The sequence below is a fragment of the Talpa europaea genome, assembly GCF_964194135.1.
Source record: "Talpa europaea genome assembly, chromosome: 3".
Taxonomy (NCBI): Eukaryota; Metazoa; Chordata; class Mammalia; order Eulipotyphla; family Talpidae; genus Talpa; species Talpa europaea.
Window position 1 is genome coordinate 140,978,118 of NC_140069.1, and position 24,066 is coordinate 141,002,183.

Here is a 24,066-nt window from a genome sequence, read left to right on the forward strand (position 1 = left end):
CCACCAGTAAGACTTCAAGGCACCCTTGCAGGGAACCAAAGAGCCAGGGCAGCTGATGAGCTGAGTTTGGCAGCTTTTCTCAATCCATTGTCCGCGTGGCCTCCCAAAGGACAGTCCCAGGCCAGACGCTGCGCAGGCCGCTGCCCTACTGAGACAGCCTCAGGGGCTCCCCAGTGCCCTCAGCACCTCTTCAGCCCCTAATGTGTCCCATAGCCCCCTGCACCTGGCTGTGCCCACCACCGTGCCCTCCATTTTGGGGTGTCCTTCTCTACGTCTGGTCCATTCTCATCCTGAGTTACGGGCATTCCCTCCACCTGAGCCCCTTCTCTGGCTCCCCTGCTCCACCTCAGAGCTTCAGCATCACCTGCTCCAGGAAGGCAGAAGCAGCCCAGCACCTACGCAAGGGCAGCAGCCACTCCTCTGTGCTCCCGCAGCACCCTACAGACTCCCAATGCTGGGTCGGCTCTGGCACTGCTTGTCCTGGTCCCTGCCATGTGCCCTGCCGTGTGTCCCTGCCGTGTGCCCTGGCAGTAGTCTGTGTGTGTGAGGGGCCTGGCCCAGAGCCAATGCCCGGTATCTACTGGATGCACACACGGTGCTAGGGCCGCTCCATGGTGCCCACAGTGCCAGTGGCCAGGAGCCAGGGTCCTGCACCAATGACAGGGCAGCAACTGTCCCCGTCAGAAGGACAAGTTTCTGCGGCACCAGCAGCATCTAGCAGAGCCGTCCAGATCTTTAAATAGAACCTCCACAGGGTGAGGCAGGCCCAACCCAGAGTTCTGGGGGAACAGAAACAAGTGACTTCGGGCTCCAGGGCAAAGAGAATACAGACAAGCGAAAGACACGGGTTAGGTGGGTTGCTCCTTGATTCGTAGAAATCATAAAGGACCCAGCCTCAAAATACGACAGGACAGCCTCTCCCTCTTATCCTGTTTCCAAACTAATCTCCTCCCAGACAATCTGGAGAGGTTTCCTGCTCATTACAAGGAGAAGGGGGTGTGGATTTTAGGTCAGCAGATTTATTGCTTCCAGATGTTCCAGCTCTGGGATTTGCTAGAGGATTTCGGAGAGGAGCGGCGTGGGGCGGGTGAGCAGCATAGAGCCAGACGCCCGGAGCACAGCAGGGGAATGAGGACCCCTGCAGTCACGCGAGGCAGGGACTTCCCAGCGGCCCAGACGCAGGCGGGAGCCCCCACGCTGCCAGCTCACCCCCCATGACACGCGGGCAAGCGGAGCTGCTGGTTGTTAAAGTAAATGGAGCTCCTCATTTTCTTACTGCCATTGTGTGGGCCACCAGATCTCCGGGATGGGCTCTGGTGCCCCCAAAACCAAGCCCCTCCTGTGGCGACGTTGCCGGGTTTGTCCTGCCAACAGCATTGGAGACACTAGCTGCTCTCAGGGAAGCTTCCGCGCAGAAGCCCTTTTTCCCGTAAATATGTTGTCCAGGCTGCACACAGATCTCAGGGCGCTGGCAGGAAAGCAAACGCCAAAGGCTGGCAGGTCCATGTGAAACTGTCTGCTTGATTTATAGCCACATCTGGGACGTGGAAATACTTCGGAAGTGAAAGTGGAGGAGAAAGCTGGGGGGTGATCCTACTTTGGACTCGAAGTCGCTGTCCTCTGATGGTTTATTGAAGCAACAGATAATGGACAAGTCTCCACCCGGAGTGTTTATGTCAGCAACTCCGAGGCATAAAAGGCTGACACACGGAACCCTCTCTGCAGGTTAATCTCCCCGTAACAACACTCCTTAGTCCAGGACAATAGCGTTGCCAAACCTGCTGTTGATCTTAATTCCACTAAATGCACGCTATGAATCATTTAGCGTGTCGAGTCCTTTTTTCCAGGTTTTCCCCATGTTATTCACTTGTCTAACAACAAAACAAGCTTAGCAGGCTATGTAAATAATAAATCAGACAGGTGATAAATACAATATTAGGGGGTAAAAGCTTCTGATAGACTTCCTCACCACAAGCTGACAGTGTAATCAGGGGTCTGCATTTCGTAGTTAAGAATGAGAAAAATACTCTTTACTGACTTTTACTAAAGGCAAATAAATTTTAAGCATGTATTTCTTCATTTAGCTGGTAAAGACTTCCGGGCACTTTCCCGAAGTGCAATGCACAGTTTTTATATCAAATCAGAAGAAAAGTAAAAGATTCATAGAACAAGCCTTTTTCTTTCTTATTCTTTTGCTGCTTGCTTGCTTTTTCTTACTTCACTTTTAACGTGGATTTAGTGCTCGAAATCCGAGAATTCCAGTGAGGGCACATGTTAATACACCTCACAGTGGTTACCCCCGCCCATTCCCTTGGGGCTGGCTGGTCTGCACGCTGGGCCCATGCCGCAGCTGCAGGAGGGACCCTCTGGGACTCGGGCACATGTCCACCTTCCCAGGTGAGCTAGGTACGACCGAGAGCCAATTTCTTGCTCTAAAACTTGTATGTGACAATTAAATACTACAGAAACTGCTGGCACCTAAGCCCAAGAAGAGAATGGCTGTCAGTGTAAAAACTAGATGAATGCTTTGGAAAGACATGTCAAAGGAGTTGCTTTAAAAAAAAAGAAAAGAAAAGAAACTGCTGTCAAAATAGCTCTAAATTCACTTACACCCAATACCTGGGGAGGGTTTGGAAAAACAATCTAGAGTTTTGCACTCAGGCTGCACTTCTCTACAGAAACCCAAACTGGAAACTGCAGCTGGTGCCTTATGGGTGATGCTTACTCCAGCAAAGACCACAGACAATTCCTCCCAGAACAGAACTGTTCCAACACACACACACACACACACACACACACACACACACACACACCCCATCCCCCCTCCTTGAAAGATTAGCCAATAAATACCTCGTTATACATTTTAAGTCAGAATGTGTAAGGCATGTTCTACCATATTTTACTGACAAAGGAGTTCAGTCAGGGTGGGTAGCCAGGCTTGCAGGAGGTGGATGGAACACACAGGAGCCATGAAGAGGAGGCGTGTGTGCAAGGAAGAGACGCAGACCTGAAAAAAACCTCCCACAGCTCCTAATCTCTGCAAATATCGGGGGTTTGAATAGGTCTGAATTCTCAGGCAGCAAGCCTGGAGGAGAAGGGACGTGCCACAGAGGACACAAGGTGTCCTAAACGGGACCTCCCAGTCGTTTGGCACCAAGTCTGCACATCTCCCCCCCACTCCCAGCCCAGATGCCGCGTGTCGGGGGGCAGGGCACACCCTTACCTTCTGGCGCTGCTGGATGTTGGCCACGGTGTCAGGCTGAAAGTCCAGCTTGTCCGTGCGGCAGAGCTTCCAGTAGAGGATGACCACGATGACCAGCACCACCAGCACCGGGATGACCACGCCGACTATGACCCACAGGTTGCTGCTCTGGGACTCGGGGGACGGCCTCTTCACCCTATCCACGGCTGCAGATGAAGAAGAGAAGGCTCCGTCATTCTTCCTCCTGTCCAGACAGCCCTTCTGTGGAGCGAACGTGCCTTTGTGCACGTGAAACCTGCAAAGTCCTTGTCAGTTCAGCTCAAGACAACTGGTGAGAGGCTACATCTCCTGGGGACAGGAGCGAAGTCCCAGCACACCCCACAGAAAGTCAGCCCCAGGAGGCACTGAGGACACATGATGCAGCCAGACGAATGGAACCAATTTGACAGCGAGGCCAGGTGAACTCCAGGCTCCCCCTTCATTCTCACGCAGGAATGCTTCCCCACCCGAATCAGAAATCCTACTAAGCAGTCTACGAGCACTGCCTTAATCTCCTCCCTTGTGTCCCCCCAACCCTTGAAACAGGGCTTTTCATGGAAACTGCTTTATCGAAGGTACCGGGCATCCATTTTTAAATGACAATGAATCGATATGACTCTGAATCTGCAACTCCCCACCCTCCTGCCACCCCTTCTCCCCACCTCAGCCCCCCATCTTTTAGGGCCTAGGATGATTATGCTCCAATTACTCTGTCCTTCTCCATTTTCTTCACCAGCTCCCTCCCCTAATCCCACCTCCCAGCCCACAGGGCCCAGGTCTTCATTCCACACCCACTCACAGGACTCGCCTCCTCCCAAAGCTCTGCTCTTGCGGGTCCTCCTGGCACTCAGGCCCCAGACACCAACCCCCCTTGGCACCCAGCCTCGCCACCCAGCTGGGGAAGGATCCTAATTTGGACTCGAAGTCGCTGTCCTCTGATGGTTTATTGAAGCAACAGATAATGGACAAGGCTCCACCCAGAGTGTTTATGTCAGCAACTCCGAGGCAACTCGGAGCAACTCCGAGGGCCTCTTCATCACAACCGCGCAGCCATCACCAGTGCTCCCTGGTATGTCCCGCTGTTCCTGACTATCCGGCGTTCCTGACTATCCTTTTCCAGTGCATTTCACCACACACAACCATCATCTTGCATCAGCACACTGCCTGGCTCATCCGTCGCTGACGCTGAGTCTTGTCTTTTCAAATATGTCTCAGTCTTCATGGACAGGGACCAAGTTTTATGCTCTTTTCACATCTTATAATGGTTAACACGTGCTACAGAGATAGAAATGTTTCTCTTCAAAGATGGAACAGCAGAGGAGATTTGGGTGCCAGTTTAAGTTGGGGGTTCAGCTCCTGAGGGGGTGACAAAGGCAGAGAGCAAGCCCTCTGAAGCAAAAGCTCTGTGGAAAGATGGTGGGAAATTGACACGTGGTGGTAACAAATTACAGAGGCTGCGTGGAACATGGAAAAAGAGACCAAGTGCTAAAAATCTGTATTTTTGAATTGGATATAGTTCACTCTGCATGAAAACCACTGAGAAGGGTGACAGAGTCCAAATGAGGAGCTGGAGCAAGATACTCCTCTTTGTCCTGACCCAGTAGACCCTGTGAGAAGCACAGATGGATCCACATGGGGCCAACACCGGGGTGCACAATGCCTGGGGCGGCCCTGGTGTTGGCTCCCACTTCCTCCTCCTACCAATCCTGAAATCCCAGGACTGTGGCCATGGTGGGTTTTAGTATGAAACTGAGGAGAGAGAGGCAGGAAAAGCAGACAGGGTCTTGTGAGGCGGCCAGACCCTACTGCCATTCATCTTCCTTCAAAAGAGACCGGCCCATGGGCCTCCCCTGGTGGCGCAGCAGTTGAGCGCTGGGCTGTGAGGCTGCCCGCAGCCTCTGCAGTGCCGGTTCGATCCCCAGCCACCAGCCAGGGTCCCACATGGCGCGCAGACCTCTCCCACCACACCTGCTGCTCCCCTCAGCAGTGTATTTCGTCAGTCTGCCTGTTCTGTTCCCCGCTCTGGCTCTGGTGAATTCTCTCACCCTCTTGCACTTCTGACTGTACCCAATGCTTGTATAAATAAATAAATAAATCTTTAAAAAAAAAAAAAAAGACAGAGACGTGCCCAGCTGGAGGGCACAGCCCGGCTCGTGAAACGCCGTCGACGAAGCACTGAAAGCTTTCGAGTTTCAGCTCCTCACCCCTTTGAAAAGGAACACGTGAACACAACCTTGTCTTAAACACACACAAACCACTCAGCGCTTTGCTTATGTCCCCCACCATCATCCACGAAGGGCAGTGGTGGGCGGAGGCGTTAGCCTTCCTCCTGGCTAGGGTCCAGGGACAAGTGTAGATTTCACCAAGAATTTTCCACGTCCAAGGATAATTTCAAAACTGTCACTCTGGTACGCTACTTGTTTGTCTGTCTGTCTGTTTTCTCCCCACCTCCATCCCTTATATCCCCTCCGACTCTCTCTCCCTCACCCCCGCCCACGCTTTAACCTCAGAAACCTCACTTGGTTGATGAATGTCCACCACTTGTAATTATTTTGCTTCATCAATGCATCACTGTGATTGCCTGTTTTACCCCATATATGGAAACAGCCCATATTTGTCTTTATCTTTTGCTCTGCTTTACTCTAGATCATTCCCTCGAGCTTCTTCCAATTAGCTGTAAATGCTCTTTCCTGACAGCTGAGTGGTTTTCCATGTGGTACAGACCACATTTTCTTGGTCCAATCCTCCCTCCATGAGCCCTTGGGTCATTTCATTCTTACAAACTGCCTTGATGCCCTCCATGTCCTCTTTAAAGCATTCTCAATGTTCTCTGATGCTGAGCACTTCCAAACAGTTGCTTTCCCTCTACCATTGAGGTCGGCTTCCAGAATCATAAAGGAAAACACATCTAGATTACAGAAATAGTCTCATTCCCGAAGGTAGATGGACAGAAATACACCCTTCTGGGTTTCTCCCTTTTCTTCATTTTAAATACCCCCAAATCCGTGACTTGGAGAAAAAGGCACCAAGGGTGACCACTGCCAGGGGGTCAGGAGCCAAGAATCTTCCAATAAAAATAAAGAAATATCAAAACGCCTCTTTCTAAACTGTGGAGTGGCATAAGGAGAGGTTGGGAGAAAAGCAGGACAGAAAAGGGTAAGGATCAAGGGTGTCTTTGTGTTCAAAGACTCAGAAGGAAGCCAGCAAATGCAGAGGGCACCTCCCAGCTTCCTGCGTGACTCACCGTCCCCACCAACGGTCAAAATAGGACACGTAAGGTTCTGGAATACACACAGAGAACGCGTGTTATTTTACCTAGGACAAAATGTTTCTTTCAAAAGAGAAATAGGACAAGAGTGGGGGAGAAATATTAAAGTTCAGCTACCGTAACTCCCTGTAACATTAGGAACACAAAATGCAGCAAGAAAAACCAGCAGCAAGGACTCCAGCTCCAAGCAACTGAAAAAAACTGTTGGCAAATGAATTTTAACCATTGAGATCTTATATAAGTGACACTTCCAAACAAGGGCTTAAAACATAATGTTTTAAATTCTGAGTTCGCTGTCAACCCAGCACAGCACAGCCAGCCATGGGAGGCCCCGTCTCACACACTTACGTTGGGCAACAGTGCCTTGAATGCGGTAACCCAAGATAATGGCTGCTCTCTGGATATCGATCCTGTTAATCAGATCTGAAGACTTGACTGCACTGAGTCTTTCTCCATCTTGATCCTCCACAAAGTAAATGAGCTGCACAGGATTATCATCTCCCTCCAGCCTGGACACATTTACCACCTGAAAGATAACAGAAACCATTAGCATTTAGAAGCTCAGGTTTCTAAACACTCAGTCCTGACTGTGCTAGCCAGGATTTACTCCAGCCCTCATATTAAGCTGCACATACCATTCCAGGTTCCAGAATCCCTACGATGCTCTTGATGGACAGGAGGACAGTAAAAATGCAAGTGCCTCTATGTGAAATAACAAATGGACTTCCTGTTGCTCCAAGTCTTTTCTGAGACAAAGGGGCAAGCAGTGTACACAGAACATAGGACGGCCGAGTCTGGTCTGTCTAGAATTGCTACCCACATGCCATGGGAGAGAACTGTTGTCCTCCCATCATCGACTATAGTGTTAGGTACATTCCTGGTTCTCTGAAAGTACTACTGCTTCTATCTAAGCCCTTCTTGAATCTATTAGAATTTTCTCCCTGTTATTCAAGGCACAATTTCTCAAGCTTGGCACTACTATCATTTTGGTCCAGATAATTATTTGACGTAGGGGCTGTCCCAAGTACTATAGGGTGTTTAGCAGCGACCTTGCCCTATATTGTTTAGAGGCCAGTGCAACAACCATGCCCTCCCCTCTCACCAGCTGTGACAACCAAAACTGTCTCCTGACATTACCAAATGAACCCTGAAAGCAGGGGGCAGGAGGACAAAATCAGCCCCACTGAGAATCACTACTCTCAGAATAATCAATCTCATAAATTCCTAAATAGCCAGCTCTCATCAATGGGTAAATCAGAGAATCAACATAGAAACAGCAGATCAGAATAACACTCTAAACCATATGGACATAACCGACATTTAAAAACATTCCACCCAGGGCCTCCCAGGTGGCGCAGCGGTTGAGCGCTGGGTTGCGAAGCTGCCTACGGCCACTACGGCACCAGTTCAATCCCTGGCTGCTCCCCGGTCACTGGAGGAGGGTCCCACATGGCATGCAGACCTCTCCTGCCGCCCACTGCTCCCCTAAGCAGTGTGCTTCGGTCCTTCCGCCTGCTCTGCTCCCCGCTCTGGTGAATTCTCTCACCCTCCCGCACTTCTGACTATACCCAGTGCTTGTATAAACAAACAAACAAACAAACAAATAAATAATACATGCTTTTTTAAAAATATATATATATTAAAATTAAAAAAAAAAAAACATTCCACCCAACAGCATCAGAATAGTCTTCTCAAGCCCACATGAAACATTTTCTAGGATAATCCATAAGTTGGACAACAAAACAAAGCTCAATAAATTTGAGGCAACAGAAATTACATCAAGTATTTTTTTAAGCACAAAGGTGTGAAACTAGAATCAATAGTAGGAAGAAAGCTGGAAAATTCACAAATGCCCGAAAATGAACACACTGCTGAGCAACCAATGAACCAAAGAAGAAATCTAAAGAGAACTTCTTTAATCTTGAAACAAATAAAAATGAAGAAACAACATACCAAAACTTACGGGATACAGCAAATGCAGTGGTAAGAGCAAAGTTTATAGCTATAAAGGCATACATCGAGAAAAAAGAAATCTCAAATGAACCACCTAACTTTACAGCTCAAACAACTAGAGAAAAGAAGATCAAATTAAGCCCAAAGTCAACAGAAGGAAGGAAATAATAAAAGCAGAAATAAATTACATAAAGAATAGGAAAACAGGGCCTCCCCTGGTGGCGCAGCGGTTGAGCGCTGGGCTGAGAGGCTGCCCACAGCCTCTGCAGCACTGGTTCGTTCCCCGGCTGCCGGCGAGGGTCCCACAAAAACAAAAAAATGAATAGGAAAACAACAGAAGAGATTAACAAAACTAAAAGTTGGTCTTTTGAAAAGAAATGAAAATGACAAAACTTTAGCTAGACTAACCCTCCCGCTCCTCTGGCCTGTACCCCAGCGCTTATATAAAATAAATTTTAAAAAAATAGACTAAGATAAAGAGGGAGAACACAAATAAAAATCATAAGCAATAGAAATAACAAGAGATATCACAGAAATACAAAGTATCATCGGCAACTACTATGAACAATTATACACCAATAAATTGGAAAACCAAGAGATGGAAAACTCCTAAAAACATACAACCTACCAAGAAAGAATCATGAAATAACAGAAAATATGAGCAGATCAATAGCAAAACTGAATCAGTAATAAAAAAAACTGCCAAATATGGAAAGGCCACAAGCAGATGGTTTCACTGATAAATTCCACCAACATTTAACGACTAATTCTCAAAATGTTCCCAAAAGTTGAAGAGGAAGAAATACACTCAAACTCTTTTTAAGAGACCAGCAATACCTTGATACCAAAGCCAGACATGGAACTTACTGAAAATTAAGTTATAAAGGCCAATAACTCTGATGAATATAAATGCAAAATTTCCTAACAAAATATTACCCAACCAAATTTAACTGCACATTAAAAGGATCATACACTATGATTCTCAACTGAGATTTGTCTTGAGAATGCATATGGTTCAACATGTACAAATGAATAAGTGTGATACATCACAATAACTGAAAGATAAAAATCATACAATTATCTTAACAGATGTAGAAAAAGCACATGATCAAATCCAACATTTATTCTCAACAAACTGAGTATAGAATAAACATGTGTTAACATAATAAAGGCTATATATGATGACCCACAGTTGTCATCATACTCAATGGTGAAAGGTTGAAAGCTTTTCCACTAGGAGCATGAGTAAGACAAGGGTTCTCATACTTACCACTTCTATGCAACACAGTACCAAAAAACCTAGCCAGGGTAATCAGGCAATAAATAAATGGACAGACAGACGGATAAATGGAATCCAAATCAGAAAAAAAGAAGTAAAATTGTCTCCATTTGCAGATGGTGTGATCTTATACACAGAAAATGCTAAAGACTACACCAAAAAATGATACCAAACTGAAAAGCTTTGGCATAGCAAAAGAAATAATTGACAAAATTAAAATAACCTACGGAATAGGAGAAAATGCAAATCATAGCTCTAATGATATATCTAATATCCAAAAAAAGTAGGAAACTCATGACTCAGCCAAAAAAATTAATGATTTCTCTCCACAAAAAACACACAAATGGCGAACAAGTACATAGAAATATGCTAATACAACTAATAATAAGGGAAATGTAAATCAAAAGCACCAGGAGATATTATGAGACAAGAGATAACAAGCATCAGTGAGGATGTGCAGAAAAGGTAACCCTTGTTGGGGGACTGTAAATTGGTGCAGTCACTATGAAAAACAGTATGGAGGGGCCTCAAAGGCTAAAAATAGAACTGCCATATGATCCAGCAATCCCACGTCTGGGTATAGATCCAAAGGAAATGATATTATCTTGAAGAGACATCTGCACTCCTGTGTTCACTGCACATTACTTACATAACCAACCTAGATGTCCATTTGTGCATGAATGGATGAAGAAAATCTCTCTCTCTCTCTCTCTCTCTCTCTCTCTCACACTCACACACACACACACACACACACACACACACAAAGGGAATATTAGCCATAAAAAAGGAAATCCTGTCATTTGCAACAAAATGGATGAATCCTGAAAGTATTATACTAAGTGAAATAATGAGAGAGAGAAAGACAAATACTGGCTGATGTCACTTATATGTAGAATTTTAAAAAGTCAAACTCATAGAAACTGAGTGTAGATTGGTGGTTGCCAGGGGCAAGTGGTGGTGAAATGGGTGAAGTGGGTCAAAAGGAGCAAACTTCCAGTTTTAAGTTCTGGGGATCTAAATTAGCACATGGTGACTATAATAAACAATAATATTATATCCTGGGAAATTGCTAAGAGAGTAGATCTTAAAAGTTCTCAGCGCACATGGAAAGGGAGCTATATGAATGATGACTTTTTACTATCCTTGTTGCAGGAATTATGTTACCACATATAAGTCAAATGATCACATTGTACACTTTAAACTTACACAATGCTGTATGTCAGTATCTCTCAATCAGGCTGGAGAAAAATCATAAATTCAGTCTGCTGGGTGAGACAGCACTTTGATTTGTCCTGAAATGTATCACTCTGGTGTTAATGGTATCCTTCTTTAATTAGTACTTCAGAATTTAGTACCCTTGATAGATCACAGTTTTGCATAAATACAGTTTTCTATTTTGTTGTTCTGTCTCTTAATAATATATATACAATTTTACTGCCCCTTTCAGACACCAGCAAAACGCCAGACTGCTGCTCTGGGGAAATGATCGATGATGCAGAATCCTCAATTTTACACGCACAATGTAATTTTTCGGTCTCTGCATTAACTACTGGCAAAATGCAGCAGCTGCTTTTCCACCACGTGGCCAGCTGTGTAATACTGCCCTGCACTCGGGACACGACCGCTGGACCTCCTACTTCACTGCAGGAAACTTTTGGCAAACCAGCAACTTCATGATTTCACTGTGAACGCCTTCTTCCAGACCGTGCACACAAATTGTTAATACAGATCCACACTCTCATCCCTGGAGAATCTGTTCCCTGAACCTCTCCACCGCTGTCCTGTCCTTTGCTTGCAATCCTAAACCAGACCACTTCTGTTCCCTAAACACCCACCCCTCCCCCACAAATGTGCTAGAGGGATTAGTCTTTGCTCAACCTTTAAAATGAATCTCATCCAAGGGAGAGTGAAACGCAAGTTGATGATACCCCCTGCCCTCTCTACTCAAGTTCCTATTGCTTCTATTGAAAAGTTCTGTTAAGTTTTAGAAACTTCTTGCAGAAGCCATATGCCCAAAATATCTAGTAATCCCCTTCTACAACCCTGTCCAACCTGAAAGAAATCATCAGAAAACTCTAATACCCGCATCCGTTCCAGACAACTTCTTATCAGATTCATACCTGGAACCCATCCCCCCTGGTATGAAGGATGGAGTAATCATTTTGGGCAAGATCTCCAATTTCATTTTTTTATTTATTTTCTGATGAAAATCACATGCTCACTCTGGAAAGCACATGCTCACTGAAGAAATTTTGAGAAACACACACAACTGCATAAAGCGTAAAATGAAAAATCATTTGACAGTCCATCAACCAAAAAAGGAAAACCATTGCACAAATGTTGGTGTCTTTCCTTCCATTACATTTTTCTGAGTTTTATATAAATATCAAGGTGGCTTTGCATGCCTTCCTTTGTAGCCTCTCTTCCCTTGAGCCTTTTTATCACTCACTAATTCTAAAAAGAGAAGAGCTGCATAATATTTCAGCATACAAAGACTCACCAGAATTGATTTATTTGCCCATGTCCCATTGGTAGGATATTTAGGTTACTTCCACATTTTCCCACTTTTACTATCCTGCTGTATATGTCTTGTCTGCATCTCTGTTTGGGAGCCAGACAGTGGAGAGAAGCAGGGTCTGGGGTCACAGCTACCCATCCCGTGGACGATGGCCTGGGGTGGCTTATGCCCCTTTCATAAATCCCACATTCCTGCCTCACGGAACGTGCACACTGCTGTGTGTCTCTTTATCTGCATGACTCACCTCCACCCAGACCTCAAGTTCTATGAAGCCAGGGCTGCTGAATAAGGTGAAGGTTTTAGAAATCATTTTCATTCTGTGTTTTATCTTCATTTAATGTTACTTTCAATTTTTGATTCATTTTTTCATATTTCTCTATATTCTGCTGCACCTGGCAAAGGAACTATTTTAGTAACCCAACAGCCACCTTTCTTGGGGGAGACACAGCAAAGTTCAGGGGGAAAGTTTGGTCAAGGACCTCAAGGAAGCGGATGCCAGCTTCAGCAAGACTGCCACCTCTCCCTCCCCAGGGTCAGCTGTGGGCTTTCTCTCTAAAGCCTCCAAACCCTCCATTCCCCACCCCTGCAGTCAGGGTTTCACCCTGGTTTCCTGTCTCCAAAATGCCTTCACTCTAAATACCCCATTCCCTACCTCTACAAGTCAGCAGTTGGTCAAGAAAAAAATCCACAAGAATAATTCACATTGAGATGGAAATATATCACAGCCCCCACTTGCAACTCTGTGAGTATATGCTCTTCAAAACAGGTCATTTTTCAATTCAGATGTATCTGCCATTTGCAACCCTGCTGCCATTTTTACAAAATGCGGAAAACCTGGGGTAACAAGGCAAGGCCAAGGCTGGGGGGAGGGGGAGGAGGAGACTGCTAGAGCAGCAGGCAGAAAACTTTCCTCTTTATGATCTCTTAGATTTCTTGCCACTGAATAATTGATCCCTACGATACGATCCATGATACTCAGCATTCCCTGAAACTGACTACATATCTGATCATGAAAAACCTCCTGTGAGAGAGAAGGTAACCCCATGGCAGCCGAGTGACAGGTCGTCACTGTGCTCACCCTGAGGCCCGCTGCTGTACCGACCCCTCAGCAAGGCCTCAGAGATGTCTGTCTAGACTCCAGTGAGCTGAAATGTTGCCACATTCAGGGGTTCCCTACTATAGAATCAGCCAGGTCAGAAAGTCCTCGTGGCATTTGCCATCTGCATGAAAACAGGGCCTCTTCTTTGGCTGGTTCTCCCGCCACCCCTCCTTGGCCGCCCGCGGTACCTGCACCACACTGTTGCCCGCGGCCACCGTGGCCCTCCGCCACATGCGTCTTCGCGTGGACGCCTCGCTGAGCAGCTGGGCCAGCTTGCGCTCCATCTCAGCTTGAAACACTTCATTCTGGAGCTGCTTCTCCACCACACCCAGGAGGACTGGAGGAAGATGGAACATGCAGGTGCCAAGACCAGTGACAGGAGAGAGAAAGAGGGGTGTGGGTATGTGTGTTAGAGACAGAGAAAGGGGGTGGAGAAGGAGGGAGAGAGGAATTAACACAGGATTATTACACTATACCAGTCCCTAGACAGGAGGCATTCAAAGGGGGAAAAGTGAACGTAACTGGGGTACGGGAGAGTCCGGGAAGTGCAGGGCATGGGTCCCAGGGACAAGTCCATGCTCTCAGTGTCCCACAGACCAGTGACCAGAAGTCCCAGGAACTCATAGTGCAGGGTCTTTGGCGCCAACAGCACCACACACCCGCACTTATTTCAAAATGTCTAGCAAGGGTTCAAGTTCACCCCCCATCCTGACAGAAGACTTAGACTCACAAGCTGACTGGCAGGGTGGGTGCCGGAGCTTGTAAATGAGGGCTTGTAAATGAGATTATCTCTTGGGTCAGCCGGTGTGTCCGCAGGTGGAGGAGGGGAAAGTGTGTGCTCATTGGCAGGCCCGGGGCCAAAGTCCTCTGAGCTAGAACAGGAGCAAGTCTCTGGCCCCTGTGAAAATCATCTAGAAATGGGGTCACTGCAAAGAGGGTGTCCTTTACATGAGGTGCCGTAGGGAAAGCCAAAAGAGCCTGCAGGGTGTGGGGTGATGGCCAGAGGCTGCAGGCTTCCTCCCCAACCGCTTCCTCCCCGGGGCCCTGAGTACACACTCTTCAGGGCCCCGAGTTGGAAAGCTGTAAGTGTCTGACCCAGGCCTGCAGGACTTTAACGAAAGCTCCTTATTTGCATATGGAGCAACCTTGTTTATCCTTATTAAAAGCAAACAAATAAGACCTTAGGGGAAAAAAGATCCTTGCTTCAAAACCCGTCCCTGTTCTGGGTCAGAACACTGTCAGCTCCTCTTCGGCCCTGTCCCAGACTTGATGTATGAATTTTAAAGAAAGCCGGTCCTTTCTGTGCCGTAACTCAGCGGGGACACATGCCCTCAGCCAAAACTGAATCTCTTTCTCATTCATTCTTTGCCAAGAATTTAAAGTACATTCTGTCCTCAATTTAGGACAGAAACAGGAAAGGGCGGCATCATACTCAGTACCCCACACAGCCCACGCCTTCCCACAGCTCCCAGAACGTTACGTAAGTTCAACATACCTGTCCTCACCCAAGAGGACTTCAGCAGCTGAGACAAGTTGAGCTGTGGGTACTGGAAGGCTGGGAAAGGAAAGAGTTGGGGGAGCAGAAAAATCAGCAAAAAACACGTTTTCAACAGTCAGGAAGGCAGGTGTTCTGGGAGGGCTGGGCCAGTCTCCACCCTCTCTTCCCTATGCTATTTAATTCTAGAGGGATGGAAGGACAGAAGGCCATGTGGGTGTGAAGGCGGGGACTGCAGTCTCAAGGAGAAAGAGGGGGGACAGCAAGGCACAGCTGGAGAACCCGCGATCACTAGTCAGGCGGGCTTCTCGCCTACGGCTATAAAATGTCTCACTATCTTCCTACAAGGACGTTTGGTCTTTAAACTGTTCACAGGTAGAGGGATTTACCTTGCACCCGCCTCATTGACTCATTCTAGATAAATTATTAAACAAAAGGTAAAAGAAGGAAGCTTTGAAGTTTAGTATTTTAAATACCTCTTTCCGTTATTCCCTACGGTAGTTTCTCTATTGTGCCGATTAAAACTTTTCCCTCCTATACTTTTATTTGTCTGTAAATGTTTTGCTGAATTAATGTATGATAATGGCCTGTTGAAACCACATCTGTGGGATACTGTTTCAGAGAACTCGCCCACAAGCTCCCCTTGAAATGCCATTGTTCCAGAACAATGAGTTTTCACATGGTGTTCTCCGAGCCCAGGGCTTCCCAGCACTGACGAGGGAGGTGACCCTCCGAGCTGGCTCACCTGGGAGAGCCTGTCACACCTGGCACCTGGCACACTTACTATTCATGCACACCTGCGCAGTGCACAAGGAGGGCTGCTCTATGTTACTAACAATTTCATCCCTGTCTACCTCCGTATTTCACAAGTCATTCTTCTTCATTTCATGAATGTTACACTAAAATATATGAACAATCATCAGGTTATCTGGCTGTTCCATTTTGAGAAAAAATAAGGTTTTTGATTTTGCTATTATTTTTATGTAACTCGGACTCTGGAATCTACTGTTGTATGAAGTAAATGTTTCCCCCACCCCCACGGGCACTGTGGATCTAACTGCTTCAGCCAGAAAGAAAGATTTTGTTTGCTTTCATTTCTTCTTCTTTTTTCATTTTCAAGTATACGCACAGTAACATTTACTCTTTGGGGTGTACAGATTTGTGGGTTTTGAGAAATGCACAGTCATGTAACCGCCAGAAAGACACAGAACAATCCCATCATCCCCTTTCTGCGTCCTTTGTAATCCAGCATTCCTCACGTCCATCACCCCTGGCAACCAACATCTGGTCTCCACCACTCTGGGTTTACCTTTTCCAGAACTGCTGTTCTCTGGAAAGAGAGTAGTAACACCACGAACCCTGGGTGACTGAGGACGCTGGGGGTCCCGCTCTGGTTTGAGTCTGAGAGGTTCCAACCTTATCTGCTTCATATTCTGGATGGCAGCCAAATGTTTCCTCTGGATAAAGAGGTCCACCCACAAAAGCACCCGCAGTCACCCCGGCACCTGCAGAAACGGTACTCACGTTCGGCGATCTGCAGCACCGGGTACCCCAGGTAGAAACTGAACTCCACCACACTCAGGTTCCTGAGCCTCTCGCTCACCTCCCACCCGCTCAGGAGCCCCTGCGAGCCCCGAACGGCGAAGACGATGCTGACTGGGCCGCGCCGAGGGGCCATCCGGGGAGAACCCACGGTGACATTCAGGATCTGAAAGGAGTAGAGGGCAGAGTGAGCTTCCACAGTATTCTGGTAAAAGCTTAACTGTGACTTCTCCCACAATTTCTCTCTCTCTCTCTCTCTCTCTCTCTCTCTCTCTCTCTCTCTCTCTCGCTCTCGCTCTTTCTCTGAGGAGGTAAAGCTTTAAAAAGAAGAGTAACTGGCTTTACAAATTGGCTCCCTTCTGCATTATTTTAAAATGTTTACTGAAAATGTTTTTTACATTAAGTAATGAACTGAGCACACATATTTATAGTCCCGCCCACCCTAAATCCCACTGAACTAACAATAAACCGAACAAAGGGGGATAAATCCACAACAGCACTGAGACTGGAAGAAAACCAGAGATTGTGTCAAACTTCTGGAAGATGGAGAAAGGATGGGGTCACAGTGATAGAAGCCAGAGCTGAGACCCCAAGCACATACCAGCTGAGAGCAGCCTCCCCCAAGGGGTCCGGGGAGACCTGCTCGGTGCACAACCCGAGGACTAAAGGGCCAACAAGCTGAGTCAACTCCTGCTCCTCCTCCCCTTTTGAACTGCCGCACCCCAGCCAAGACAGCAGCAGCCACGTCCTCGCCCCGCAGAGCTGCTCCCAGGGGAAAATGAGCTCTTGCCTGGAAGGACCGAAAGCCCTACGGTGGGTCTGGCCCCCAAACGAGAAGGTGGGTAGAGACTGAGGTAGCGCCAGTGCCCCCCACGCACACAAGACAGAGACAGAAAGGGAAGGAAAAAGTGGCAGAGCCGCCGTGACCATTACTCAGAAGTGCTTTGCGCTCCTGTCCTTTTCTTACACAGCACGGGCCAGTCTGCCTGCCTTGGACCACAAACTGCCCTGGGAGAGGCCACAAGCAAGCATCATGGACACAGCTGAAGACGAAATTAAGGACTTGGAGGACAATCCCTAGAAAATCTCTAATAATGGGAATAAAAATAAAAGATGGAAAAGAGAAGACAAAATCAGAAAAATGGAAAGTGAGTCCAGGAGCACCAAAATCCCGGGAGCACTCCCATCAGGAGACAGGGACAGAGATGCCAAGTCCACAGGTGGAGGTGAAGCCAAAGGAGCTATGAAAATTAACAACTGGCTTCTACCTTCCTTACAACAAGCAACTCTAGACATTTCTGGCAAACTGATAAGATTTGACCAAAGATCTTAGATGGACACACAGAACAGCGGCTGCAGAGAAAACAGACATAACTTTAAAATATTCTAGTTAGTGTCCTCGTGTAACAGGGGGGTCCCCAGGAAAGGGGGAGGTTCCAGGTTCCCTGCCCCACCCAAGGGAGGGTGGAGCTGAGCAGGGAGAGAAGAGGCTGCAGAGGAGACTGAGGAAGGAAGGAAGCAGGGGATGGAGCCAGAAGGAGACCTGGAGAAGGCGCATGGGGCCTAGAGACATGTGAAGAAGCTGCGCTTGTCTTTTGGTCATGGACAGGGTGACACAGATGTGGGTGAGACCCGTCGGGAGGTGACAATGGCAGCTTTTATCTTGATTTTGATTTTGCTCTTTTCCTTCCGGGCTTGTCTGGTTGTTTCTGACCCTTTTCTGTGGGTCCCCACTGGAAGATGCTTTAGACTTGTGGCAGGCTTTGGGGCCTTGCTCTGGGCCGATCCCATATGGATGGACTTTTACCTACTAGGGGACGGGTAACTTTGGGTGCCTCATTTAGAAACTAGATTCTTTGCCTTTCCTGTATTGTTTCTTAATTGTATTAAAGTTCCTTCCCATTAAAGTCTCATGTTTTGTGTTAACGCGGCGGATGGCAGAACCCTATATAGAATAGGCAGGTTTGTGGGGTTTGGGCTTCCCTTCTCCCTGCCCTGTAACACTAGGAGACTCTCAAGGCACCATAGTGTGAGGTGACCCTGCACCCCTGCCGGAAAGGCCGCTACAAGAAAGGAGCAGAAGACAAGGGGGGAAAGGATGGCTAAGAGAAAGTTCAACAGAGGATTAAATAGCATCATGGACACAGCTGAAGACGAAATTAAGGACTTGGAGGACAATCCCTAGAAAATCTCTAATAATGGGAATAAAAATAAAAGATGGAAAAGAGAAGACAAAATCAGAAAAATGGAAAGTGAGTCCAGGAGCACCAAAATCTATTTAAAATGAATTCCAGGAAGAGAGAACAAAGATTATGAAGAAGACAACACCAAAGAAATAGCTAAACATGAGCAGTTGCCACACAGCACATATGAAAAGCCCATTCCTCATAGCCGGCCTGCTTTTCCAGGGAAGTGCTGCATCTCAGTGTATTTAGGCGCCCTCCCCACCGTACATGGAAGCTGGCACTGAGCGTTGTAGGACGTGACCGAATTTCCTGTATAGGGTCACCCCTTCTCATGCCACTGGATCTGAGCTCCCGGATTCTCCTGCTCCTCTGCAATCTTCAAATACGCTGAGCCTAGTCACCCCACGCAGACACCGTCTGGGAGGGCGCAGCCTGCTCCCTGGGAACCCAACCCTCTCCAAGCGAGGGGATTAGTGAGAGTTCAATGCACAGTGAATGGAGGATTATGAAGCAATCCCCCTTTGAAGGATAAAGCATCTGGCGGGGCTCTCCTGCTGGGCTCACCTGCACCGTGAGGTTATACGTGCCCTGCTGGTGCTTCCTCACTGCAGACAGGGCGATCATCAGGCCCTTCTCGATGCGCTGGGTGAAGTTGCAGAAGCCCGTGTCCACGGTCTGAGGCACAAACTGCAGCACTGAAAGGACAGCAGCCACAGTGTGAGCCGGGAGTTTCTTTAGTACGAAGGAGTGGGGGAAAACAGCGTCTGAATTGATGGATTCATCCACAGCATGAGACTAAGTATTACAACTATTTATGTGCATCCTCTCAAGGAAATGTAGAAAGTCAACTCCACTCCAATGGATACATGCAAGTTCAAATGACTCGTATCATTTTCAAATGGAAAACTACAGAAGACAATATCTTAAGCATCAGAAGAGACAACTGAGATATTTGCAAATACAGCTAAATTCGTTAGAGATAAATTCTTAGTACATATAAGCGCGATGACGTGGTATCTGGTGTTGTCTTAAAATACTCTTACTTTCACAGGGGAAAAATGGTGGAGAAATAAATGAAACAATATTGGGAAATTTTTGATAGTTTTTAAGGCTTTAGTGATAGGCATGTGTAGACTAAATGTTATCCAGATACTGTTAATGTTTGAAAATGTCTATAATAAAAAGTTTAGTAGGCTATTAAGGAACTGCTGTTAATTTTAGGGAGGGTGATAGAAATATTGTGAATAAATTTGTTGGTATGTGTAGGTTTGCAGGCAGGTACATGTATGAGCATGTGAAATCTTCCTCATCGGTTAGATGCATGGACTTAAACTTTTATGAATGAGATGATTTGATGTCATATCAAAAGAATGTGAGAGAAAGGGGACAGAGATGGGGATACAGGTGTAACAAGGCTAGCGAGGAAATTATGGGGGCCACACAGGTGCATGGGGGGACATTAATAAACTACTCTGTATACTTTTATATATGCTGGAAATTTTGTATAATTACAAAGTTTCTTGAATATTTAACTATAAATTTAAAAAATAATCCCCTCCAAATTTTTTTAAAAATTAAGTGAAACTCTATTGACAAGTCAAATCAACAAGACTGCTTTCTCACCGGTTTGAACTTGGAACCGAGACTCTGGCACAAGGAAAGAAGGTTTCACAGCCAAGATCAAAGGAGTTTGGTCTCGAACCAGTTTGCTATTGACAAGGACGTTTATGACTGATATTGCCGTGTAAACAAAAGGACCAGATGTGACCAGAAATGTGAAGTCAGCAAATAGCTCATAAACCTATAAAAATAAGATACAGGAGACAATAATGATCAAAATTCGAGATTATCTTAATTCAAACTTCAGGATGCTCTATTGAGTAGAAATAGAATTAAGTAATTAAGGTAAACTATAAAGAAAGGGATCACACTTCACAATAAAATTTTAGTTATCCCTTCTGACAGCAGCCAACCTTCCTAAGCACAAAATTACAAAACCCAGGGCAGAAAGGAGAGCAGTCAATCATCTGAGCTGAATGATGAGCTATGCAGATCGCAAGATTCTGTGTTGTATTTATCTTACTTATTTTACTGAGCAGGGCTGTCCAGAGGAAATAGAAGAGCCAGACATACAATTTTTATAACTCTAGTAGCCACAGTGCCAATAAAAGAAACAGGTGAAATTAATTTTAAATATATTTTACTTAGCCCAATAAACCTGAAATAGCATTTCAACAGGGAGCAATGCAAAAAATTACAAAGGAGATGCTTTTTATTCTTTTTTTTTTTCAAAGTCTTCGAGATCTGATACGTATTTTGTTCTTGCAGCACATCTTGTGTCCCAAGCCCCACTATCCCTGCTCAGCGGCCACATGTGCCCTGTGGCTCCATTTGGGATGGTGCAGGTCTGCAGTGTGGCTTTCTGAGCTCCCAGGGGAGAAGAGGCACTAGCTCAGGGTCCAGGCTAAACCAGTTGGAATCTATCTCTATCTCACTGAATATACAAAAACAGTCACTCCAAAATCTAATTGAGGCTCTCATCCAAGTTCTTTCATGTAAATCCAGGGAAGCAAAGATGCCAGGGTCATCACCCCAAACCCTGGTCTTAGAGCCCCTTTGTTGCAACTCTGCCAACACTCCCCTCCGATGGAGTCCCTTGGCCTGGGCTGGTTTCAGGGAGGCTGTGACACTGGAGTGGTCGCCAGGAGGGAGGGCACAGGAAAGAGAAGGTTCCCCTGCGTCACAACCTGTATTCGACCCAGGCTCCCACATCCCACTTGCAGCCCCCGGTCTCACCTGGAGCTCCACTGCTCGGTTGAAGTGAATCCTCAACACCTCTTTGATGGATGTGATGATGTACTCCTGCACAGCTCTTCTGGCCAGCACTGTGAATCAAAGGCAGCCACCGAGGGCAGGTTAGTGTTGTTATGAATAATGTGGGCATCACACTTCAGGGCCTCAGGGAGGAGATGGCTGAACCGAAGTGTGGTAATGGATCCAGAAATCATTTTTTAAAATAAGGCCTCAACTAGGAAAGAAGAGAGGAGGTGCAGGTGAACTGCGCAGAGCATCAGCTCAATGTGCTAAGAAAACCCTTGACTTCACTTGGGAAGGTGAGACCAGGAATCCATGGTCATGGCCCACTCAGGGGCCAGACAGCCTGGAGCTCTCATTCTCATCTGGCAAATACCAGCATTTCTCTTGGCTATGCCCCTCGTGTAAAACAACAGCCTCAAAAAAAATCCCAGCAGTAAAAGGCCTTAAGATAATACTCAACAAAAATAGACGACATCTTAAAAATGACATAGGGGTTTCCTACCCCCAACATTTCAATACAGCAAGTGAAGGGTTTGTGCCCCTAATGGTGGGGGAAAAGGATTTTCATGATTGCCATGTATTAACATTTTATGTAGGAAATAAAATTTCTTATAACAAAGTCTAGCTGTGTTCAAACTTTCCTTCCACATTTTAAAAAATTCTATTTAAAACCATACTAAGAAGCAATCCTATTTCTCAGTATTTCCTAAGCATATCCTGCTCCTCTTTTCCCCCATTATCTTTTCTTTCCTATCCCACTAACTGCTTATAATGTGGACTCAAAATTCATTTATTACTATTCAGTTTTCCATTTCCTGCCCTAATTTTAAAACTGCATCTTTCATTCTTTAAAAAAAAAAAGTTTAATTTACATTTGCTTGCTTTTCCTGTTGATCAGTGACTTTGATCTCAAAAGGGGGGAGGAGAATTTCTTTGGTAAGATGGACAAATTCAGAGCTAGGGCTCAGCGTGGACCAGCCAGGGCTTCAAAGGGAAAGACAAACAAAAAAAAAAAACGAGTGGAAAGGTGGGGGTGGGGAGGAAGGGAAAGACAAAAGCAGAGAAGGACGTTTTCATAGGGAAAGGAGAGACAGACAATCAGACAGAGGGTGCCCTAAAGAGGAAACTGGGGGTTGGGCCTCCCTGGTGGCGCAGCAGTTGAGCGCTGGCCTGCAATGCTATCCGCAGCCTCTGCAGCGCTGGTTAGATCCCCGGCTGCCAGCGAGGGTCCCACATGGTGCACAGACCTCTCCTGCCGCCTGCTGCTCCCCTCAGCAGTGTACTTCATCAGTCTGCCTGTTCTGCTCCCCGCTCTGGCTCTGGTGAATCCTCTCACCCTCCCGCGCTTCTGACTGTACCCAGTGCTTATATAAATAAATAAATAAATCTTTAAAAAAAAAAAAAGAGGAAAACTAGGGGGACTTCGGGTAACTATGGCGAAAGGATCAGGGCAAACTGTTTAAATATCCCTCTAAATGGCCCCCACAGCCCAGCCCCCCAGCCTCCACCTTCTCTAATCACGTGCGTCTAAAACCGCAACCTGGGGTATGAATAAAAGAGTTTTCAGGTAAGGTGGGAGGTCAGCAAATAAGTGTCTTACAGTTTTCACAAATATCCAGTTTCCCTGGAGCCAAAAGAAGTGAGGCCGGGGGCAGGCAGGTGATGGGGGCAGCAGCGTCACCCTCTCTGGGTACATGAGGGCCAACGCTTCCCGGACGCACAGGGCTTAGTCTTACTTTTATTACCGAGCTCCACAAAAAGCACCTTTGAGGACAAGGAGCCACCTCAACCAAGTCTGTCTCTCTGACTCTGACAGGTAATTACTACCAAAGAAATCAAGGTCAAATTTGAATGAGGATTCTAGATGAGGTGGCATTTCTCTGGGTCAGAGATCACTGAGAACAAAAGCTGGCATTCTCCTCCCCTTACAAATACACCTACCCTGGCAGGAGACGCAGGCACCGCTCCACACAGTTGCTGAAACTGAAGTGCACGTCTACAGTGGGTGGATTTTACGCCCCCCCATCCAGCTATTAAAAACAGATGGGTCCCTAATAAGGGACACCAAATTCATTAAACATCTGTTACTAAGTCAGTCCATGCCATATCACACCTGACATCCTTAGAGATACTTCCAAAATGGTTACTAAATGCTTCCCCAAAAGTTATGAAAGGCACAACAGCATAGCTATACACATCACGTGTCATAGAGACCGAGACAAAGAATAAGTTGCTCACAACTGACCGCTCTGTTGCAGAAATTCTTAGGAAGGAAGAAAATCATCAGGTCACTCTGTGACAAGGTCTTTTCTCTCCCCCACTGGCCTACCCTAACCCCACTGGCCAGAGTCCACCACTGTGACCCAACCTCTTGGCCTAGTCTAATGACCAGTCGAGCTGAGTGTCCTTGGCCGTGTGACCTCTCCACCTGCAATCACACCCTCCCCCTGCAGGCACACCCCTCTGCTCCAGAGGACAGTCTTCCTCTTGGCCTTAATGTGAACCTCCAACCTCCCATCCTTCCAAGCCCACTCCGGGTCATCTGAAAGAGGGAGTCAAGAGACCAACAGCTCCCCTGTTTCCAACCACACACCCCCTCAAGGATTCATGGCAGGGTATCCATGGCCCCCTCCCTGGCATGGAGAAGAAAGGTCTTCTTCACCCTTCC

General features: G+C 46.6%; 1 protein-coding gene across 1 annotated transcript in view; it reads right to left on the minus strand.

Annotated features, from left to right (window-relative positions):
* KIAA1549 overlaps positions 1 to 24,066 on the minus strand; it is a gene marked incomplete at its 3' end in the record, with an annotated part of 109,533 nt that overhangs the window by 32,965 nt on the left and 52,502 nt on the right. The window contains exons 3-10 of the mRNA XM_084229722.1: positions 21,378 to 21,466; positions 20,205 to 20,382; positions 19,146 to 19,276; positions 16,378 to 16,561; positions 14,854 to 14,913; positions 13,547 to 13,695; positions 6,858 to 7,035; positions 3,224 to 3,408 (exon numbers count right to left, since the gene is read on the minus strand). Of these exons, the coding sequence (XP_084085848.1) occupies positions 3,224 to 3,408; positions 6,858 to 7,035; positions 13,547 to 13,695; positions 14,854 to 14,913; positions 16,378 to 16,561; positions 19,146 to 19,276; positions 20,205 to 20,382; positions 21,378 to 21,466 (1,154 nt within the window). The remainder of the gene's footprint in view (positions 1 to 3,223; positions 3,409 to 6,857; positions 7,036 to 13,546; positions 13,696 to 14,853; positions 14,914 to 16,377; positions 16,562 to 19,145; positions 19,277 to 20,204; positions 20,383 to 21,377; positions 21,467 to 24,066) is intronic.